General features: G+C 37.2%; 1 protein-coding gene across 25 annotated transcripts in view; it reads right to left on the reverse strand.

Moving 5' to 3' along the window:
- The window catches only part of DLGAP2 (DLG associated protein 2), a 463,247-nt gene that overhangs the window by 141,004 nt on the left and 303,034 nt on the right, over positions 1–19,209 (reverse strand). For 7 of the 25 annotated variants that reach the window (XM_061460677.1, XM_061460674.1, XM_061460672.1 and 4 more), the window contains one exon: positions 16,953–16,985. The exons of 10 other annotated variants lie outside the window; for them this stretch is intronic. In XM_061460677.1, coding sequence (XP_061316661.1) covers positions 16,953–16,985 — 33 coding nt within the window. Of the gene's footprint in view, positions 1–14,051; positions 14,402–16,952; positions 16,986–19,209 lie in introns of those variants that run through there. 8 more of the 25 variants (XM_061460683.1, XM_061460694.1, XM_061460684.1 and 5 more) reach the window with 3 other exon arrangements.

Here is a 19,209-nt window from a genome sequence, read left to right on the forward strand (position 1 = left end):
CTGCTAAGCCTATTTATCCACCTGAGGAGCTGCCAAATGTTTTGTGTTAGAAAGGGCCAGGTATCAGCTCAGCTAAAATTTATTCTTCACAAAGTTCACAAAAATCATGGAACAGCAGGGTAAAGCTGGGTCCAAAGGACAGGAGTCCTGCTGAGCTGAACTAAGTAATCCCAGTGCAGAGATTGGTGGGAGCAACACCTTAAGTGTTCCCAAGTGGAAGATAGTTCCTCATGGCAAGGTCTCTTGTGCCTGCTGTGAGCAGCATACAAGGTCTGCCCCTGCTCACTCCCAGCCTGTGCGGCTTGGAACCAACATTTCTCCTGAGAGTCCACTTTCAGTTGTGTTCCCCATGCTCATTGTCAACACTGTGTGTGTCTCAGCCTCCTTCACTGGCAACGAGAATACATAATAACAGTTCTAACACTGGATTCTCAATTAGCAAAGCCTGCATTTTTCCAGGTAAGGATTTACTACGAACACTGACCGAACCCTGTCTTTAAGGAGTATGGATGTATACCTGTGACACTGTGTTATGAAGATTTACCACTCAAATAAATACTAATTTAGGGATAACCCTACTGCATATTCAACAGCATTATTGATAGTAGATGTCCACAACCACAATTTCACTATATATTCTGGTAGTCTTATTTATATATGTCTTATTTGTACTTTTAGCATAGACTGTTAAGAAGATCCGACTTATGCAATGTTTGTCCATTTGTCTGACAATTGGCAGCTTCCCCACTGTCTAACTGAACTCATGGTCTGATTTAAAAGAGAAAAAGAATTCCTAGAGATAATTTGTGAAAATCAGAAAACGAATACAGAAATGCATAACAGAGTCTCCACTGAGATGGAAGGCAGCCATGACACTAAAGCCTGCAGAAGCCAAGGGCCCAGCCGGCACATGGGTATCAGCTGGGCAATGCTCACACAGTTGCAGGGTAGGAACAGCATTGCTACTTTATAGGCTGCTCTGTGGGACAGTAAAGGAGTGCTGGGAAGAGGGGGGTGAAAAGTGAGAGAATGAACACAATTCATGGGAAATTAGACTTCAGTATTTCCATTTGCCTAAATAGGAATTCATTCTGTGCAAGTTACCCTGCTTATCGGTTATCCTGATTAAGACTTGGTTGTATACTTAATACATTAGCAATTCTTATGAAAAATAGCTGATGGAAAATACATTTTACTTATCATTCATTAAAATCTGCCAAAAGATTTATGTTACCCAAGTAGAATTCTACGAAAATACCAACATACTTTAAAGTACTTTAGAAGTCCTACTTCCTGAACTTTTCTGGTGTGCTTACTTGACTCAACAGGAGCAAGATTCAACTGCCTAAATAAATCTTAGCAAATGGTGTTAAGTCCATATATAGTCAATGTTGAGATAAAGTGCTATTGGGTGAATAGGATGCTATTCATCCAATTCTAAAACAGACATCTTAAATAGGTCAGATGAATCATATCCTGAAAGTACTTGCTTCTCTCCACTCACTGAAAAGTGAGTCTGGGGTAACTAGCATTAACACAGACATTTACAATGTAAATATGTAGTCAGGTGAAATGAATGTCACCTCATAAATTCAAGTGTAGAATAAGGTACTTAATGTAAAGAAAATCACATTAAAGATCTTGATGGGAAATTCCTTGAAAATATAAAAAAAACGAACAAACAAGCAAACAAAACCCCAGGAAAATTAAATACCAGCTGATTTTTTCTTTTTTTTTCTAGAAGCAAAGCCAAAGATTAAAACACTTTTTCAAAACTTCTTGTCCAACACAGAAAAACAACCCCCTGAACACTCAGGCTAACACAAGAGGTACACACACTAGTGACTAATTGGAAGCAGAGTTCTTCCCTGCTGTCTTCTCTTCCAAACTGAGTTCTTTTGCAAGCTCCAAATTTGGCAGCTAACAGCACAATCTTCCATGCCAGTCTGCAGCATACTGGCAAGAAACACCCACAGCCCTTGCCCTCCCAGAGCCCTTTGCATTTCCTGCTCCTTATCCTTTCTTCTCCTTATCAGTTTTAAACCAGTTCATAGGAAGACTTAAAATTCTTTTAGGAAAAAAAAGAAGTGAAACTGTAAGCAAAACAAATACGACAATTAGCTCTAGACTGTAGTTACTAACAATAGTCTTTTGTATCTGTGCTATTTCTTACCCTGAACCCTTCCAGGAGGCAACCTGTACATGCAGGGACACTGATTCACACTGGGAAGCCTTATACCACAGTGCCTATATGAGTCTATGCAGCCCAGCTTTCATTTGCCACCTGACTACAGTCACTGCATGCCCCTGAGACCTGGCCTACAAATTATCCAGAGCAGTAAGTGCTCAGTGTGGGCTAAGCCTCCTATATTGCTGAATAACTCAAAGCTTGGAGGCCAGGGCACAAAAGGTGGGATGGCCACTGCCCTCCCATTTCTCATACCCACACGCTTAACAGACTGTGGTGTTGCTCACACCCAGATCTGCAAACTCAGAAGTGAGAGATTCCAGCATCCACAGCCCTGCCACAGGCTATGCTACTCCACTGCCTAACCTGCTTGCTCCAAGGGAGGCCCTATGAAATCCCCCACCCACGCTCATACTTACGGTTATGTCACAGTTGGGTAATGAAAACAGGCAAAGCAGCGATGTAATTTTTAGGGATATTGAACTTTGTGTCAGTGTTTGAGAAAAGTAAGAGTTACCATAACAATCCAGAAGAAAGTTTTGCCAAGGCTGGTCTGGAGCCTCTACAGATTCATAAAACTTCAATTCTTCATACCTTTTAGGAACATTAAATATACAGGCTACCATGAAAACAGTTGAAGACAGCAATAGCTTATACCTCTATCTTGTCCTAACATACCCAAAACCTTATCTAGCATTCTTTGCATATCCAGCACTGATGAGAAAAAAGATTAGACTAAAAACTTACTCTTTATACTTAACTATAAAAAAATACCTCAGTTCTTTTAGCACGCCTGTATTTCAAGAAAAAATAATTTGCTGTATTGTGCAAATCAAGTAAGATTTTGGTATCTGAGAAAGCTCCTCTTTACAAAATATACTTTAGTCTCAATAAATAAAAAAGATCGTTCAAAGACATAAAAAGCTTGAAACATTCACATCACCTCCCTAATCATTATTGCAGACATGCTTCCTATTGCATAACATTTTGTGTTAGGAGAGGTTTGCAAAAGGCCATATAAACTGCATGCAATATTTTAAAAACTAAGCACTAAAATACAGAAGAGGTGAAGAAAACACAGACAAGCTACGATCTTACACAGTAAAATAAGAACACCTCATGCAACATTTCAGAGATTATGAGGAGTGAATAGTGCAACGTCTATTCAAAACATGAAGTTCACTAATGTCATTAAAATGTGCAACAATCAACAAACACAGTGATAATCCACCTTGGCAGAAGTTAGTGCATCAAGCAAATCCTGACCTGGGAGTCCTGCCACCTTCTTAATTGGAACAATAACTGGGTTTGCTTGAAAGAACGCAATTTATTCTTCATCTTAAGTGATACCAATCGGTAACAGAAAAATCAAATGGAGCAGAAAGACTGCAGAAATTACTGGAAAACAGATACAGTTGCAGAAAAGCTCTTGGTGACAAAACTTATTTAACTTATAATGCAAGGAAAGTTGTTTATGGGACCCTGCAGGAAGGGCGTTTAAAGCTTTTCTTTCAAAAATACATCGGAGTGTTCTGACTTAGATTTTTAATATATCTTCAGAAAGTTCCACAGGTATTAGAGAGCAAGGAGGGTGGACCAGATGATCTTCAGAGGTCCCTTCCAACCCTAATGATTCTGTGATTTCTCAGTCCCTGCAAAGTGTCATGGCTCAATTAATTTCAAAGGCACTACGATAATGTATACCAGGGAAAGAACTGCTCCACAGTTTTGTGTAGGCCCTAAAGGGGAAAACTCAGCTATCTGATGGCCACGGAAGAAACAAATGCAATAGTCAGAATGACAGAATATCTCTGTGAAAGTACAGACTGTTGCTCAGGGTTACCTGCATGGGTTTGGTTTACACATTGTGCTCATTTTGGCTGGGATAGAGTTAATTTCCTTTATAGTAGCTGGTATGGGGCTGTGGGTTGGACCTGTACTGGAAACAGTGCTGATAACACAGATTCATTTTTGTTATTGCTGAGCAGAGCTTATACATGGTCAAGGCCTTTTCTGCTTCTCACCCCACACCATCAGCAAGTAAGGCTGGGGATGCACAAGGCTTTTGGAGGGAATGCAGGCACGACAGCTGATCCCAACTGACCCAAGGGATATCCCAGACCATATGGCATCATGCTCAGCATATAAACCTGGGGGAAGGAAGGAGAGAAGAAGGAAGGGGTGGGACATTCGGAGTGATGGTGTTTGTCTTCCCAAGCCATTGCTTTCCTGGAGATGGCTGAACACCTGCTTGCCAGTGGGAAGCAGTGAATGAATTCCTTGTTTTGCTTTGCTTGCACACACAGCTTTTGTTTTACCCACTAAGCTGTCTCTATTTCAATCCATGCTTCTTCCTACTGTTACCCTTCCAGTTCTCTTCCCCATCGCACCAGCAGGAGCAAGTGAGCAGCTGCATGGGGCTGAGTTGCTGGCTGAGGCTAAACCACAACACATGTAAATAAAATGGGTCTGGGCCATCACACTATCTTTGAGGTAGGCTGATACTATACAGCTTTTACTTGTAACACTGAAATCACTTCATCCCTCTTCTACTTCCACAAATAAGGTGCCTTATCATAACTGTTCTTTTGAGAAAGATGTATGGACAGCCTTAGTTCTTGAAATCTGTGTGAGCAACAGAGCATAGTTAGCCGGCACTCAGCTACTTGGGTGGCCACAATGTAGTGCAGGGACTCACATTCCAGCCCACTTCAGTACACTATGGCAGATGTATTCACAGGCACTGGACGATATGGTTCACTCAACTGGTACATGTCAGATTCAGATCAGATGTGTCCAAAAGGGATGACCCTGTCCTACAATAGGAAAGGCTGGATAATTACACCTACAAAGAGGAAAGGAAGGTTTGATCAAAAAAAATAAAGACCAAAGAAACAGTTTTTATTACTACTTACCTTTTCTGCAGGTACAGTAATAAATATTCTAGCAATGACCCTCAAAATGCTTGGAGGAACACTGTGCGAGTCTTTTGTCAGAACATGCCTTGCTTGCGCAAGGAATGCACTTGCTCTGGGATGTCTTTGAGATGATGGCCACACAAGTGAACCTAGATGACAAATTATGGTGGCAAATGGAAGCTGAAGAGTTCAAAGAAGATAACTACTCTGTTTAATGAGGTTATTACATGTTATGACTGAGAAATAGTATCTTTTTTAAGGGGAAAATGCTTCCTATATTTATATCTTAAATGTTTTAGTGAGTGCATCTCCTTATTCATAAGAAATGCTTTCTTCTCATAATATTTACCCATTTTATTTGGATCACATGCTTAATGTGAATACAGTGTTTCAGGGAAAACATCTTTTGCTTGGCTTGTTTCTGATCTCTTGCAGGTACATAATCCTCTATTTAGCAACTACATAATTTGATAAAATAATATTATGGGGAAAATGAGTTTCAAATTCTAATTTGTGATTTGAGACAAATATAGCACTATTTTATTGAGTAAGAAATTAACAGTTACAGTGGGTGCATCTTGCATGGTGTGGAAAGTGAGAATGCAGGTAATTCTCTGCAGGGGAGAAAAAAAATGTTTGTTTGGATTCCGTGAAAATGCTTTATAAGATATAATAGGAAACCAGGCTTTCTTTAAAATGCATGAGGGCTTAGGCTACACTTCCAAAGCCAATTTTAATATTGAATATTCCTGGCTACATCTCAAGTTAAAACAAAAAAGGATATAAAAGGGATACCGAAAGGAGGCAGGTAAAGTCCTAATTGCAACAACAATAACATAACAACATGGTTAGACTGCTTTTTTCCTGTAGCTGTATGTACTTAAACCATTGGCAATGGGGATATAAATCAGATTTAAAGGTTGATGTCTTCCCAATTATGTTGCAATTCAAAAATTGCTCAGTTAATGATTATGAAAAATATTTCTTTGGAATGGTGTATTATTTCAGCAGTTGCTCCTGGGGATTACTGCCCAATGCTGTCATTAAAACAAAGCAAAACCCTGATGGTGGGTGATGTATAAACATTTCTTTATTAGAATAAGATGTCATAAGAATTGTAGTTCAAGCGCTTACATAAAAATTTGTGAGCTACTGTTCCCATAGCAACAGGCAACATAATTTAGCTAACATAGCTGCTTTCCATTCTAGGGGCTTCATTGTCACTGCAGTTTACAAAATACAAAAGTGCTTCTAAGACTCTGACGCGGTAAACAGACAAAACATGTTGGAAACATGTTGAGGAAGGTATTGCTTTTGTTTCAGATGTAAGCTAATAAAACGCTTCCTTCTCAGCTGTACTTCATGGGATTCTCTACCATCCTCAACCCACATGTACTAATTGGTTCTCCTTAAAGTGCAAGAGATCCAGTGAAAGGCACCTGAAGCTGGCCTGCTGTTATGCTTGTCTGATTCTTTTTGGAATGTGCAGAAGCAGCTCCTTTGCTGGCAAAATCCCTCTTTCTCTCCTTCCTCCCCATAGTTACCAGAATAAGATTCACTTCAATGCAGAGAGTCAGCACAACCTATCTGGGGCACCTGTTAAATCTCATATTGAGCCTACACACAGTTACTAATTTAACACACTGCTGACAGATTCCCATAGCCGTCTTTTGCTTCCCCAATGGTTCTGTGAATCTTGTTGTGATTCTCAATCACTTTAAAGTACTTTTTCAAAACATGACTCCATAGTTTCCAATTTAAAGAAAAGTCTGTGTAAAAGTTTTAAAATAAGAATGTAAAGAAACACTAGACCTAAAATTCTCAATACAGGTACTTGGAAATTCCACACCTTGGTGGCTGTGGTCTAAATGGAAAGATCAGGGGGAGCACAGTCGGATTCTATCTACTGGAAGTTTAGGATTGCCAGCCTGCAATCCTTGCCTTGCAGAAAATAGTATCTCACACTATTTTCTCGGTGATGCTGGAAAAATTCCTTCTGGAGCAGGTATCTAATTGATGTCAGCAAGTGAATCACCTACTGTGCATGGGTAAGGAATGCTTTTGAAGGCAAGCTGTATTGGCCACTGCATTTGATAGACTCTGTAATGAAGTGCTGGCTCTGTCTCCAAGGTTCTCCTGTGCTGAGCCCCTGACAGGAACCCTAAGGAACTCAACTCTTCACAGATCTTTCTTCAACAAGTATATGGAAGATAGATGGAAACACTAAGCTGTTAACTTCACAGCTGCGAATTAATTAAGCATAATATTAGGTTATAGAAAATTTATCCAACTTTGAAGGTATTTTCTTATTGTGGCGAGTTGAACAGTGCACCAAAACCAGGAATTGACACAGGTAGTTGGAAAAGCAGCTGTGGTGCTGGAGCACAATCAACTGTCCTGTAGGTAGGTAACACAAAAACATGACAGCAGAAATTCAGGGATCTATGCGCGAGATGCAATATATGTCACTCATGAACTTCACATAAAAGCTACATAAAAAATATCCATGGCAGCTAGCTGGCTTTTATCAAACTACGATGCAATGCATGTGTTTTTCCAGACAAAAATGCTATGACACAAAGCACTAATTCTCTATTTCTACCTCAATGCAAACAAATACGCAGAACCTGCCTATTTAATTCATACCAACTCAGCATGTATGCTCTAGCACTTTGATGATGGCTTAAGTGTTCAGCTGATATAAAGAAAAAAAGGATTACACCTACTTCCGGAATTACTACAACAGTATTTTTATCCTGCAGTTGAACATGCACAATAAATGAGCATTACTTGAATAGTGCATTAGCCTTTATTGTCCTACAGAACAAATTCTGCAATCCCCTCTCACAGACTTCATCATAGCAATTTCCAGTTATTGACCTGCAAGGCAGGTTGAGTATGCCTGCCAAGCTAGAAATAATAGTAACTATCCTGTTTCTGGAAAAAATTGAGTATTAACCACCAGGAATATAAAAAGTCATCTCTATATTAACTAACTGTGCCTAGTCTTGCATTAAAATCAAACACACATACACAAGTCACTGATCTTGGCAGGGAAGTCTCACACTACCACATCCAAAATTTCTGGGTATAGGAATCACAAACATATTTAGACAGAGATAGAGACAGCTCTGGAAAACACTAGCTGCTATCATCTCTGATCCTTATGATCGCTTCCTGGGCTGAGATCTGAATCAGAAAACAGTTCCAGAACTATGTTAAAAATAAAATTTAAGTTATATCATCAATTTTACTTTGAAATGGCAAAGACTGTGTATGGCATTATAACTTTGACCAGTGTCATTTAATATTTTCAGAAGAATACGTTTATACAGCAGTATGATTTGTTCTTGTTAAGAATCTTGTAAAAGAAATGACATTCCTGACTGCTGATCTATGCAATACATTAAACTTCTGTGCACATTTTGTTGGCTTGTAGAGAGTTATCTGAATATCTATTCTCCTTGGTATAGCTTTCATAATTCAAAACTGAGACTGCTCATTTGGAGAAAGGGGAAAAAAAAGGTCTGAAACAAACACAAATTTCAAAAAATATAATCACATTTAAAGAATATCCTGAAGTGGCATTGTTTTAGATAAAATAATCTTTGAGAAAGCAATATTTAAAGAATAATTAAGACTACAATATAAAGCTATCATTTAAAAATCTTCCTTGTTGCTTACGCACAGAACTAAATTTCATAAAGAAGTGCTGCTTGATCACTTAAGTGGCCATTGAGGATCATAATGGTCATGATTCATATTGTGCCCTGGAAAACAGTTCTAAGTCATAGAAAAATGTGTAATAATATGAACTACTTATTTTATAAAATATTCTAGATTCAACCTTCAGCTGCTACAAGCTGGCCTAAACATGTAATTACCATTGGACAGTACGTAATCACAGTAAATAGAAATCTTGTCAATGCAGTATTACATGCTTGTCTATTTTAAGCAACTACCGAAGCAACTACTCAAATTTTAAAGCATTTTCGATATTTAGCTGTTAAAAAGGCTATATCTTATGCATGTTATGAAAGTGAGGAAATTAAAGGACACAGATTTTAAGTGAGGAGGCAAAGTTTTCAACTAAAATTGAAGGCTCAATAGCTAAGCACAATACTTCATAGATACGTTAGAATTTATAACAACTCCACACTTTGGCAGATTAAGTCAAATTTATGCTTTGAGCCAACATGGCTGTCCTCTTTTCAATTTGAAATCTAAATTATCTTCCTTAAGGATTTGCCTTTGGCTGTAATTCCAGTTTAATATCTTTCTTTGTATGAATTCCTGTGGACTATAGAATTAGTTTAGAACATCTGAATATATTTCTTCAAGGAGACTTTAACAATTCAGAGTCTTCATTTGACCTGGTTCTGTTAACATTATGAAGTGCAGGGGCTATTTAAGATTTTCAACAACATAATAGGCTCAAAACAATTTCCAGCAGCAGTACAGGCTAAATGTAGAGCAAGAATAGTTGAATGACAGCACAGACAAATCACTGCCTTAATAGAACATTTGGGGTAATTTGACAAACCCAATGTCATAATTACTGTTGCCCTTGCAGCTCTCAAATAATTATGTTGCAGATTTTTCTAAAGAGAAATGACTATTTAAAGAAGAATCAAGCCATGAATTCATGTATTTGCAAACTAGAAAAACATCATGTAGCTCTGAAGTACCTAACTAAGTCCAAGCTATTATTTTCTAAAATTTTATTTCCTTTTAATTCTGTTTGGTGGTAACAAATGAGGTATGTAAGTACTCTAATTCTTCCTGTACCCTTAGCATAAAATATCCCAGAACACTTATGAATAATAATTAGTAAAATATAAAAAAAAAAATTAAAAGTACGATTAAAAATTAATCCTTAACTTGATATTAGATATGACCAAGAATTACGCAGAACTCATCAAGACTTTATATAAGTCATACAAATGTCTAGGTAAGAAGTGGTAGTATCTGTGCCTCTCTACCAAGAGCTATTTATACAGTTCTTGTAGAAGAATTATAAATCATATTGAAGAACTAAAGAAATGACATCAACTAATCCAAAGTTTACAATAAACTCATGTCGCAAAGCACCAGCATCATGTCTGTGGGGAACGCTTAATTTTAAAAGAGTATACAGCTCCTTCTAATTCTGAAATTACTTCATTTTCAAGAAAAGTTTGTATCCCCCCCTTTTTTTTTTCCACATATTAAAGGTGAAGAGGTGAAATTGAGGATAGATAACTTAATATTTAAATAATGAAATTCACACAACTATCAAGTTCCTGTAAAATTAGTCATTTTTGTCTGTTTTCCTGTCTTTGTTACTCCATGACTAAGTCTGCATTCTGGAGCAGGGATACAACATAGCGCTGTGCATGCCCCAGCTCAGCTTCCCCAGTACACATGCTGAATGCATCCAGATTCTTGGAAAGGTTTGCTCAGTGACATGCAAATAAGTTTCTATCCCTTTGAAATAATTTTTTAAGTCTTTCTCCCCAGTGCAAATCCACATATCAGACTTATCACTTTGGTACGTAGTACTTAGTTTTCTACCCGCAGGTTCATCTGGCAGCCTGATATTTTGAACAGCAGGACTGTGCACAGTTACATTCTAATTAAGACTCTAAAGGCAAAAGAAGTATATTGTACACAGAAGCTTTCTCCTTACAGTTTTTACTTGAGACAAAAAAGTCAAGGTGCAAACATAGATGTGTAAGAAATTAACAGTTAAAAACATTATGAAACCTGATAAGGCCTATACCAGATGAAGTGTAATAGATGAAAGAAGGCTTATTTCTTCTTTGTAGCCCTGTCCATTGAATTTTACAGAACAAAGGGAGTTCAACTGCGAGTGATCTGTTTTGCTTTGTCTACTAGCTCATCATACTTCACCCCATTATGGTTTGATGTCTTTCATTTTATGTTTTTAGTGTTGGGTTTTTTTAATCAAGCATGTACTCAGCCTAAGCTGAAATGTCTTGCTCTCTTTGAATTTGGTGTAAATCAAAAATAATGTCACTAGAGTTCAGTAGAAAGGTTAGAGGGAAAGAAAAAACCTACAATCATTTTGCCAGACTTCAATTCATTGGGCAGGCATTTGCCTGGATAAAATCAAGAGGATGGATAGCCAAAAGCATCTGTGAAATAACATCTCCAAAATTTATTCTTTAAAGATCTGTCAACTCTAATAAAAAAATGTTAAATTTTGATATTCTGTTGTTGATATTCTTGTACTAGATACCGCTCCATGTTATTTATTCTAAAACATCTATTCTTCATTAACAATCTACCCAACCTTAGACATGCTTTGGGCAAAGGCAGAGAAAGAGGATAAAGATGAGACTTTCTGCACCTCTGACTCAATACTACAGTAACTGCAAATAATACGGTTGAGCAGACACTTTCAGATAAACTTTGATTTCAGCCACAAAGCCCCTCTACTGATGTAATGAATGAAACGTCCATTTAACTTTTAGACCTAGCAGATCTGTGAATGGGAAAGTGCACAGTTCAGTAGGCTATTAACTAACCTGTGAAATGATGCTTATTATATGGACAAGGTATTATTTTTTCTGGAAAAGGAGCAGGTTGCCAACAACTACTTTGATCAGATACACCCAGGAATTAAAATGGATATTTTTGTTCAAATTTGATTAGCATTTGAGACCCTCTTTCTCTAAACACTTCCCAGATGACTGCACGTACCAAATTCCTATCACAGTTAGAGCTATTATATGAAGACCTGAGAATGCTCATTTCACTTAGCTCTCTTAGGTTTACCAATAGTGCTGAAGACAACAGCCTTTTCCCTAGACTGTTAAATGACTTTCAAAAACAAAAAAGGAAGCATTTTGAAGTTGAAATCTAGCATTACATCTTCCACAATGAAGAACAGTTAGAATAAATAATCAGCCACAGATTTGTCCCTGAGGTATTCTGTAAAACCCCAGCTTATTTAGAAGAGTTGGACAAAATAGAATTCATCATTAACAAAATGAAAAACAAAGTCTGTAAATCTTACTGAAAAGTTTGGATACCTTGGGGTACTAGTAAAGAAAGAAGAAAACACTCTGTGCCAAGGCTGAATTAGAAGTAAATTCAACAGAGGCACAAGGTGCATTTGGATTATCTACTGTAGAGTCCTAACTCAGACAGCAGCTAATTAGTACATATGCAATCAGAACAAGAGTTCACATGCACGCTTCACAGCCATTGGAAAGAAAACCATACAACAGCTATTAGATATGCAGTTGAATGGGCATAACTCAGTGTAGCAATAAATACCTTGGTGCCTTTGCAATTCCAAGGCATGAGCTCATATCTAAAGAAAACCCCAACTAGTATTTTCTCTGTCTACAAAGGGACTTGTGAGAGAGCCATTCTCTATATCTGGGCCATTGCACAGGAATGCAATGAATGCAAGAGCTATGCTGCTGCAGACACAATTCATACGCAGTGTATTCCTAAGGACATACCCCCAGGAGCCAGGGATCCCTCAGTTTGGCCTTTATACACAATGCAGTTTTACGCATCTATCCAAAGTCTTACTATTAAGTCTGTTATATAAAATACATAACTTATTCTTCAAGTAAAAGCTAGAGTCCAAAACACCATCTTTTCCTCACTACTGAGGGAAAAAAAAATTATAAAGAAAGCAAATAATTTATTTGGACAAAGTACTGCAACAGCTTGGACAAGTTACTGCCACCAAAATGTGTTATAAAGCAAATAAATAGAAGACTGGGAACATCTGGGAATAAAGACCTACACCATGGAAGATTCTATTCTGTGAGACAAAGGCCCAAGGAACGCTTTAAATGCATTATAATCTGGCCAGTTTTGTGGCACACTTACATGTTAGATAGAAAAACATAATTCTGGAACCCAGATCTCTCAAGGTTCTACCGTGAAGGCATGGGTGGGATTATGAAGGAATGTAATTATCTAAGGAAATAAGGGTAACTTGCTTAAGAAGACTGAGAAAAAGCCTTCAGTTACAGGGACTACCAGCACCACATTTTCTGTTTAGCAGGCTCCTGAAAGTCAGGAAAAATGTTATATCTTTACAGACTTTGAAGACTTTATCCCTTTTTTCATCCTGCTCCCTAGAGACATATATGCTAGCTAATCCTCCTTTCTCTTTGGAATAATGATCACCCAAATCTAGGTGCCCACCGAGGTATAACTAGATTGGAAGAGGCTAGATTTGCTGTGCTCCAAAAGAGGCATTCCCTTCCTCCTCTTATCTCATGTTGACCCCATCAAACTAGAGGAAAACCATTCATTCCTATTCTATTAGGTAAATTTTGGGATCACCACTTGGATTGCTTGACACGGACACTGCAACCTGAGCTGGCAGTTGTGCACTGTAGTTAAATGCCTAAAAAGGAAGAGTGAGAAAGGAAGTGTTATGGACAAATAAGAATTTACTTTTCTTCTATATACAGCATTTACAAAATTTCTACATGAACATATTCTTTATAGTTTTTTGAGAAAAATGGAGAGTTCTTCGGACAGCTGTCAGAAAACCAGTCTTACAGTGTGAGCCTTAAAGAGTACAACATACCCAATTTACCAGAAAGAAAGTTGAGAGATGTCTTGACTACTAACTATAATTGTTTAGTAGTCATAAGGGTGTTAAAATTGTGATAATCTAAAGATATGGAGGATCAAGGTTTGCAGATCAAGGCAATAACTTCATTAAGCCAGGTAGCACAGCCAGAAAAGGAACACAGACTTCTATGTGGATCCTTTTCCACGACACTGCAAATCAGTATTTCATAGACACTTGTTCGGAAAACATATCTGAAAAAGGGAGACTTTTCAGTCTTAGCGACAAAGGCATAGCAAAAGGAAGACTGGCAGCTGAAATTAGACAAATTCAACCTTTCCACAACATTGCAATTTCCTAGCACTAAGGGTAATTAAATATTGGAACAGCTTACCAGGGGAGCTGGTGGACTCGCCATCGCTTGGAGCTTTAGGACGAGATTAGATATCATTGTAAAAGAGATGCTTTAATCCAGGTTCTGGAAGTTCTCAACATGCCCATAACACTTGCAGCTCTGCATTAAGACAATGACTATAATCAAATCTCATACTTTAGGGTTTCAGCTGATCAACTGCAAGGGTTATAAAAAATTTATTTTTCCTTTCACATAAAAAACAGACAGATACTTTGGTGTGGTTTATATTCTGATCTGTCTCTGAAGTAGCAGAGATTGCCCACATGTACAGAAAACACAGGGGAAGCTGATACAGTGGCCAGTGGTTATAGGGAAAGTACTTCACCTGAAATTCACCAAGCAGTTACATCCTAATTGAGCTCACATGAATCTGAAGCCATCTGGATGCAAAACACCTGGGAAATGTGTGATTAGGTCAGAAGTTTAGCTTTCTGTCTGGGGTTAGCACCCACTCAGCATTGCACCAGCACAGTTACGTGACTTTTGGAAAGGAGTTGTTTCATGCTTTGCTTTCGGTCAAGGGTCATGTGAAAAACTATTGGATCACCGTACGTTAGCGGTCTTGTTAATGAATCTTGCTGGATTAGCTCAGACAGAGTGCTTTTCCCAAGGTGAGATAACTGTAAATCTCAATTGAGTTTGCTTTGTGTTTGTTCAGTGTGAGATCCAAACCACCTGTTAATACACTAAGATCATCTGGACGTATCTCATCTAATTAAGTAATTGCTATTGAAGAAGCATTTGATTTTTACTGTCTCTTGAAGTTCATATAGAGTTACTAGAGTTAAATAGAATGACCATGTTTACACACAGATAGCAGGACGGATTTAGTGTTCAGTGTTTTCCAGTATAACCAGATACATAAGCATCCCTTTCAATGTTTAATACAGCTACATTTGTAATTAAATATACAGTCTACAATATTTTAGCAGAATAGTGTCATGACTTAATTATTAAATGCAAGTGAGTAAAGCAAGACAGGACATTCTGCTGCTTTTACAGTTGTGTGTGAAAAGTGTATGTCTCCACCCTGGCAAATCATGAAATGGGAACTGTTTTCACTAGAGCTCTGTGAGCTGTCCAGTGGCATGGCTATACAGTGAGTCTCCAAATAAAGATCTATGTAAGTCAAGTCCCTGTTTCCAGGCTTTTATTTTTCTCAGCTACCTATACTCTTCTCTTACATCTGTGCTACATAACAGGCCATTTGTGTACAGCTACACCTGGAAGGTAATGCAGGCATATAATTTACCTGTCTAGCAATTCAGGACATTTTCCATACACAATAAGGATGATTTCCCTTTACCATAATTTGGAGCATACATATTAACATAAGGCTCTGTTGTCAGTATAGGCCATTCTCATTATGTTAAGATTGTCATATTTCAGAGTAAGAATGGGACATGCCATGACAGCACTATCTAGTAACACAAAATATTTGTGTAAAAACAAAAGAAGACTCAATTTTTAAAAAGAAAAAAAAAATACACTGATACTGCTTGTCTCAATGTCTATCTTGTTGATACATGCATATATATGACAGCAATTCTGAAGATCATGTTTACAAGATGGACCTATAAAGCAGTACCATGAGTATCCTTACTCAAAGAAAACCAGACTACGCATAGTCTCCTCATCTGGGATGAAAATGGCAAAATCTGCACTTACAGTCTTCTGACATCTCACATAGACATCACTTGTTTGCTGCTGTATTTGAGTACAAATAGCTCTGACAGACTCTGTATCTGGATCTGCTCCACACTGCACACAAATTTCATGATAATAAACTCCTAATAGTTTTTTGATCATTTGTTCTACTGAGATTCCTGCAGCACACCTAATGCCACAGTGAAGGAATGCTTGGGAAACCACAAAAAAATAAATCTACTCTCCCATAGATTTTAAAGAATACTTTTTAAAACAAAAACTGAAGGCGGAATATTATATTATGAAATAGACACTTTAGAAGCCAGCTACATAATGAAGACTAATATTGTTCTAATGATATATACAATCACAAATTTTGACTGAATCTAGGGTACAAAAAATATTCCTTAGCTTTCACAACCTATTCATTTGGAGGATTATGCAAGAGAATTTTGAGTAGAGGAAGCATCTGCACATTTGCAGCAGAGATTTACCTTATCTTATGGAATGCTCACTTATATTCCTCCTGTGCCAAAAGTTTTACTCAAGTAACACAGAAGTTCACGTGATCACTGAGCATCAATTTTTCCACTGTTATATTTCTGTGAAAAAAATCCCAACCCCAAATGTTTGAATTATTAAACAATTATAGTTGTAAGATTCTAAAATTTTTAATTGAGTGAATAATTTTTAATTTCCACACAGCATAGAAATGGATGCATACAGGCAAATTAACATAATTGTGTTCTCATCCTTTTTTAATTCTCTACTGAAATTATGTTCTTGCTGTTCAAAACCTGTTTCCTATACATTTCTAGTAAAAGAACTAGAAATTCAGTCTTGTATTTCTTGTGTCTTTGCTTCCCTTAAGAGGTGGTTCTTTTTCTTCCTTACAGAGTCATGTACAAGCTTGAATTAACTTCAATTATTTTCATTAGGATTTGGTATTTTGGATTAATGCTTCTCCCTGCTTTGAATTGTTTAATATTAAAGATACCACAGTTAACATTTAAAGCAGACTTTCAGTTCTATTCTTCAAACTAGTGCATGTAGTAGCTACTTCTTCATCTATCTGAATTTTTAAAAAAATTCTAATAGTATAATTTTGACATGTAACAAAATGCTGTCAGAAGCACACCAATTAAGTTTTACCCCCCACAAAGGAAAACTCAATAAATTCAATATAACCCAGACCAAACACAGAACATAATCTAATCTAACTGTCCACTTTACCTGGAAATGCATGCCCTGTTAGAGAATCCAAATCTGAAATTAAAACAGTGAAAAATAATCTTTAACACTAATTTAATATTAAAAAAATCTGAAAATTCAAAACCAAACCTGATACCAAATATCACATTATCATCAACATCAAATTTTAGTCATATATATATACATATATATATATATATGAAAAGCAACACCAGAAAACTTAGCATTACATTATGGAGATTTTGCTTTCCACAGTTTTGTAAAGATGTAAAATGAGATCTGAAGATGAAAGTCTTGAACACTTATGAGAAACTCTTTTAATTTAAGACAGGCATATTGCAATAAAATAGGAATTAAATAGGAATTTAATAGGAATTAGTATTTTTTAATGAACCTATGGTCTCAGAAGCTTGCATCTTCAGTGTAAGCATTTCTTCTGAGATTGTACATAAGAACAATATTTAGAAATCTGCAGAATGCTTTTTAGATTATACCATTTTAAAAATAAGATTTTCTTTCTTGATCACAAAAAATAATAGACCTAATTTTGTCCATCTTAGTGTTAATTCTTTCATACATTTTTTTTTTCCCCAAAAAATTAGCTGTTTTAAAGAAAGAGAACTGGAAGTATTCCTGCTTGGCCTTGTAAGGCGTAAATAAGGGCTTCACTGGCTGACTCCCATCTGAAGAGAGAGTGGGAAGGCAGACCAGTAGCACTGATGGCACCAGAATGATCCCTCTCCAACTTGCACTGGGACCAGAATTCACAGTTTTGTCTTTGAAGTACTTTGTCCCAGCTTTGGAAATTCCATGTTCTTAACAGAACATATGTGTTTAGTAACTTTGAGGAGTTATACCCAGAGATTCATTTGTAAATCTGTAGCCAGAACTAAGAGTAGTTAGCTCTGATAAAGTATGGCCACAAGATCAGTTAGGATTGCTACTGCATTACCAAGGTGTAAGGCTAATTCTCAGACATTCATAGCCAAAACCCCCTTCTGTAGGTAGCGTTCTGTCATGCAAGACAGGGATGTGAGCACATTGCTAGGAGCAGTCCACCAGTTCCCAATTAGCTCGCCGTGATAGCATATGCAACCCTCAGATTGTCTTTCTTCCCATCATTGCACAAGTGGGATGGCAGAGGCATGCAGTAGCTATGTTCTCTTGGAAAAGCACAGCAAGCAGATTGTGACTGACCAATTTACCCTGACATGTGTACACATAAGCTCACTTGGCATTTATAGGAATTAAATGTATTTAGGAGCAGTGCCTGCAAAAAAGTTGTTGGGCAATTTATGCACTTTATTAGGAACTTCTAGCACCATTTTTAAACTACTTTATCTTAAAAAAAAAATAAAAAATTGTTTCCTGATTGCAATAATCAATGCGTACGAGATTCTAGATTAATGGTTTAGGCCAAAGAAAGCCTGAACGTGTAATACAGTAAGTAACTCTAAGAAATTATTGGGAAAATATTTATCAATGAAATCCTCGATATACAACTTCTACTGGAAACAAGAGGAAAATGTGCTTCGCTTTAATAATTTACAACTGTTTAAATGACAGAAATTTCCTGAGGACTGAGAACATTCTTACTGTTGTAAACAAAACAACCCAAAATGTGATAACTGTACTAGACTGAATTACTTTCTGAAATCCAGGGTAGCGAACAGCATGCATTACCTAACACTTCCAGTACGTGGGGTCTCAAGCTTTGATGGAAGTAGATGATCTGAAGGTTCTTTCCAACCCTAGCTATTCTATGATTCTATGTTCATAACAAACTTTATTTTAATGTACAGCAGAAAGAAAAACTAATTCCAGCATTTTTCCTTCCAGAGCCTGAGAGACAAAAGAATGTTGTTACTCCCTAGTAACCCATAAAAACCCTACCAAGCCCATATTATGCATAAATGGAGTATCTAGCTATGCAGTCACTGCTGTCTGAAAACAGACTGGATGCAGCCACATAAGGATCATTCAAAAAAATTGTAATTCTTGAATTGCCCAAACTGCTGGCATTGTGCACACACTGTGCCTCAGCAATAATGTGTTTGAAAACATCTGTTCTATGCAATTTTATTGAGGAAGGTATTCTGATGCAGAAACTTAAATTTCAAGAAAGAGAAAGGAGGAAAAAAAAGTCCTCTTCCTCTAGCAGTGAAACCATATTTTCTCAGACACTGGGATTTATAAGAAAAAAAAAGCAACCCAAACCAAAAAAAGTGGGACTTGTACTGAAAAGCACATGTACATATTCTGACTTGCAGCAGAAATC

The sequence above is a fragment of the Pezoporus flaviventris genome, unplaced genomic scaffold (genome assembly GCF_033815535.1).
Source record: "Pezoporus flaviventris isolate CSIRO_AGI_PZ_B2104156 unplaced genomic scaffold, CSIRO_AGI_Pfla_v1 ptg000031l, whole genome shotgun sequence".
Classification (NCBI taxonomy): Eukaryota; Metazoa; Chordata; class Aves; order Psittaciformes; family Psittacidae; genus Pezoporus; species Pezoporus flaviventris.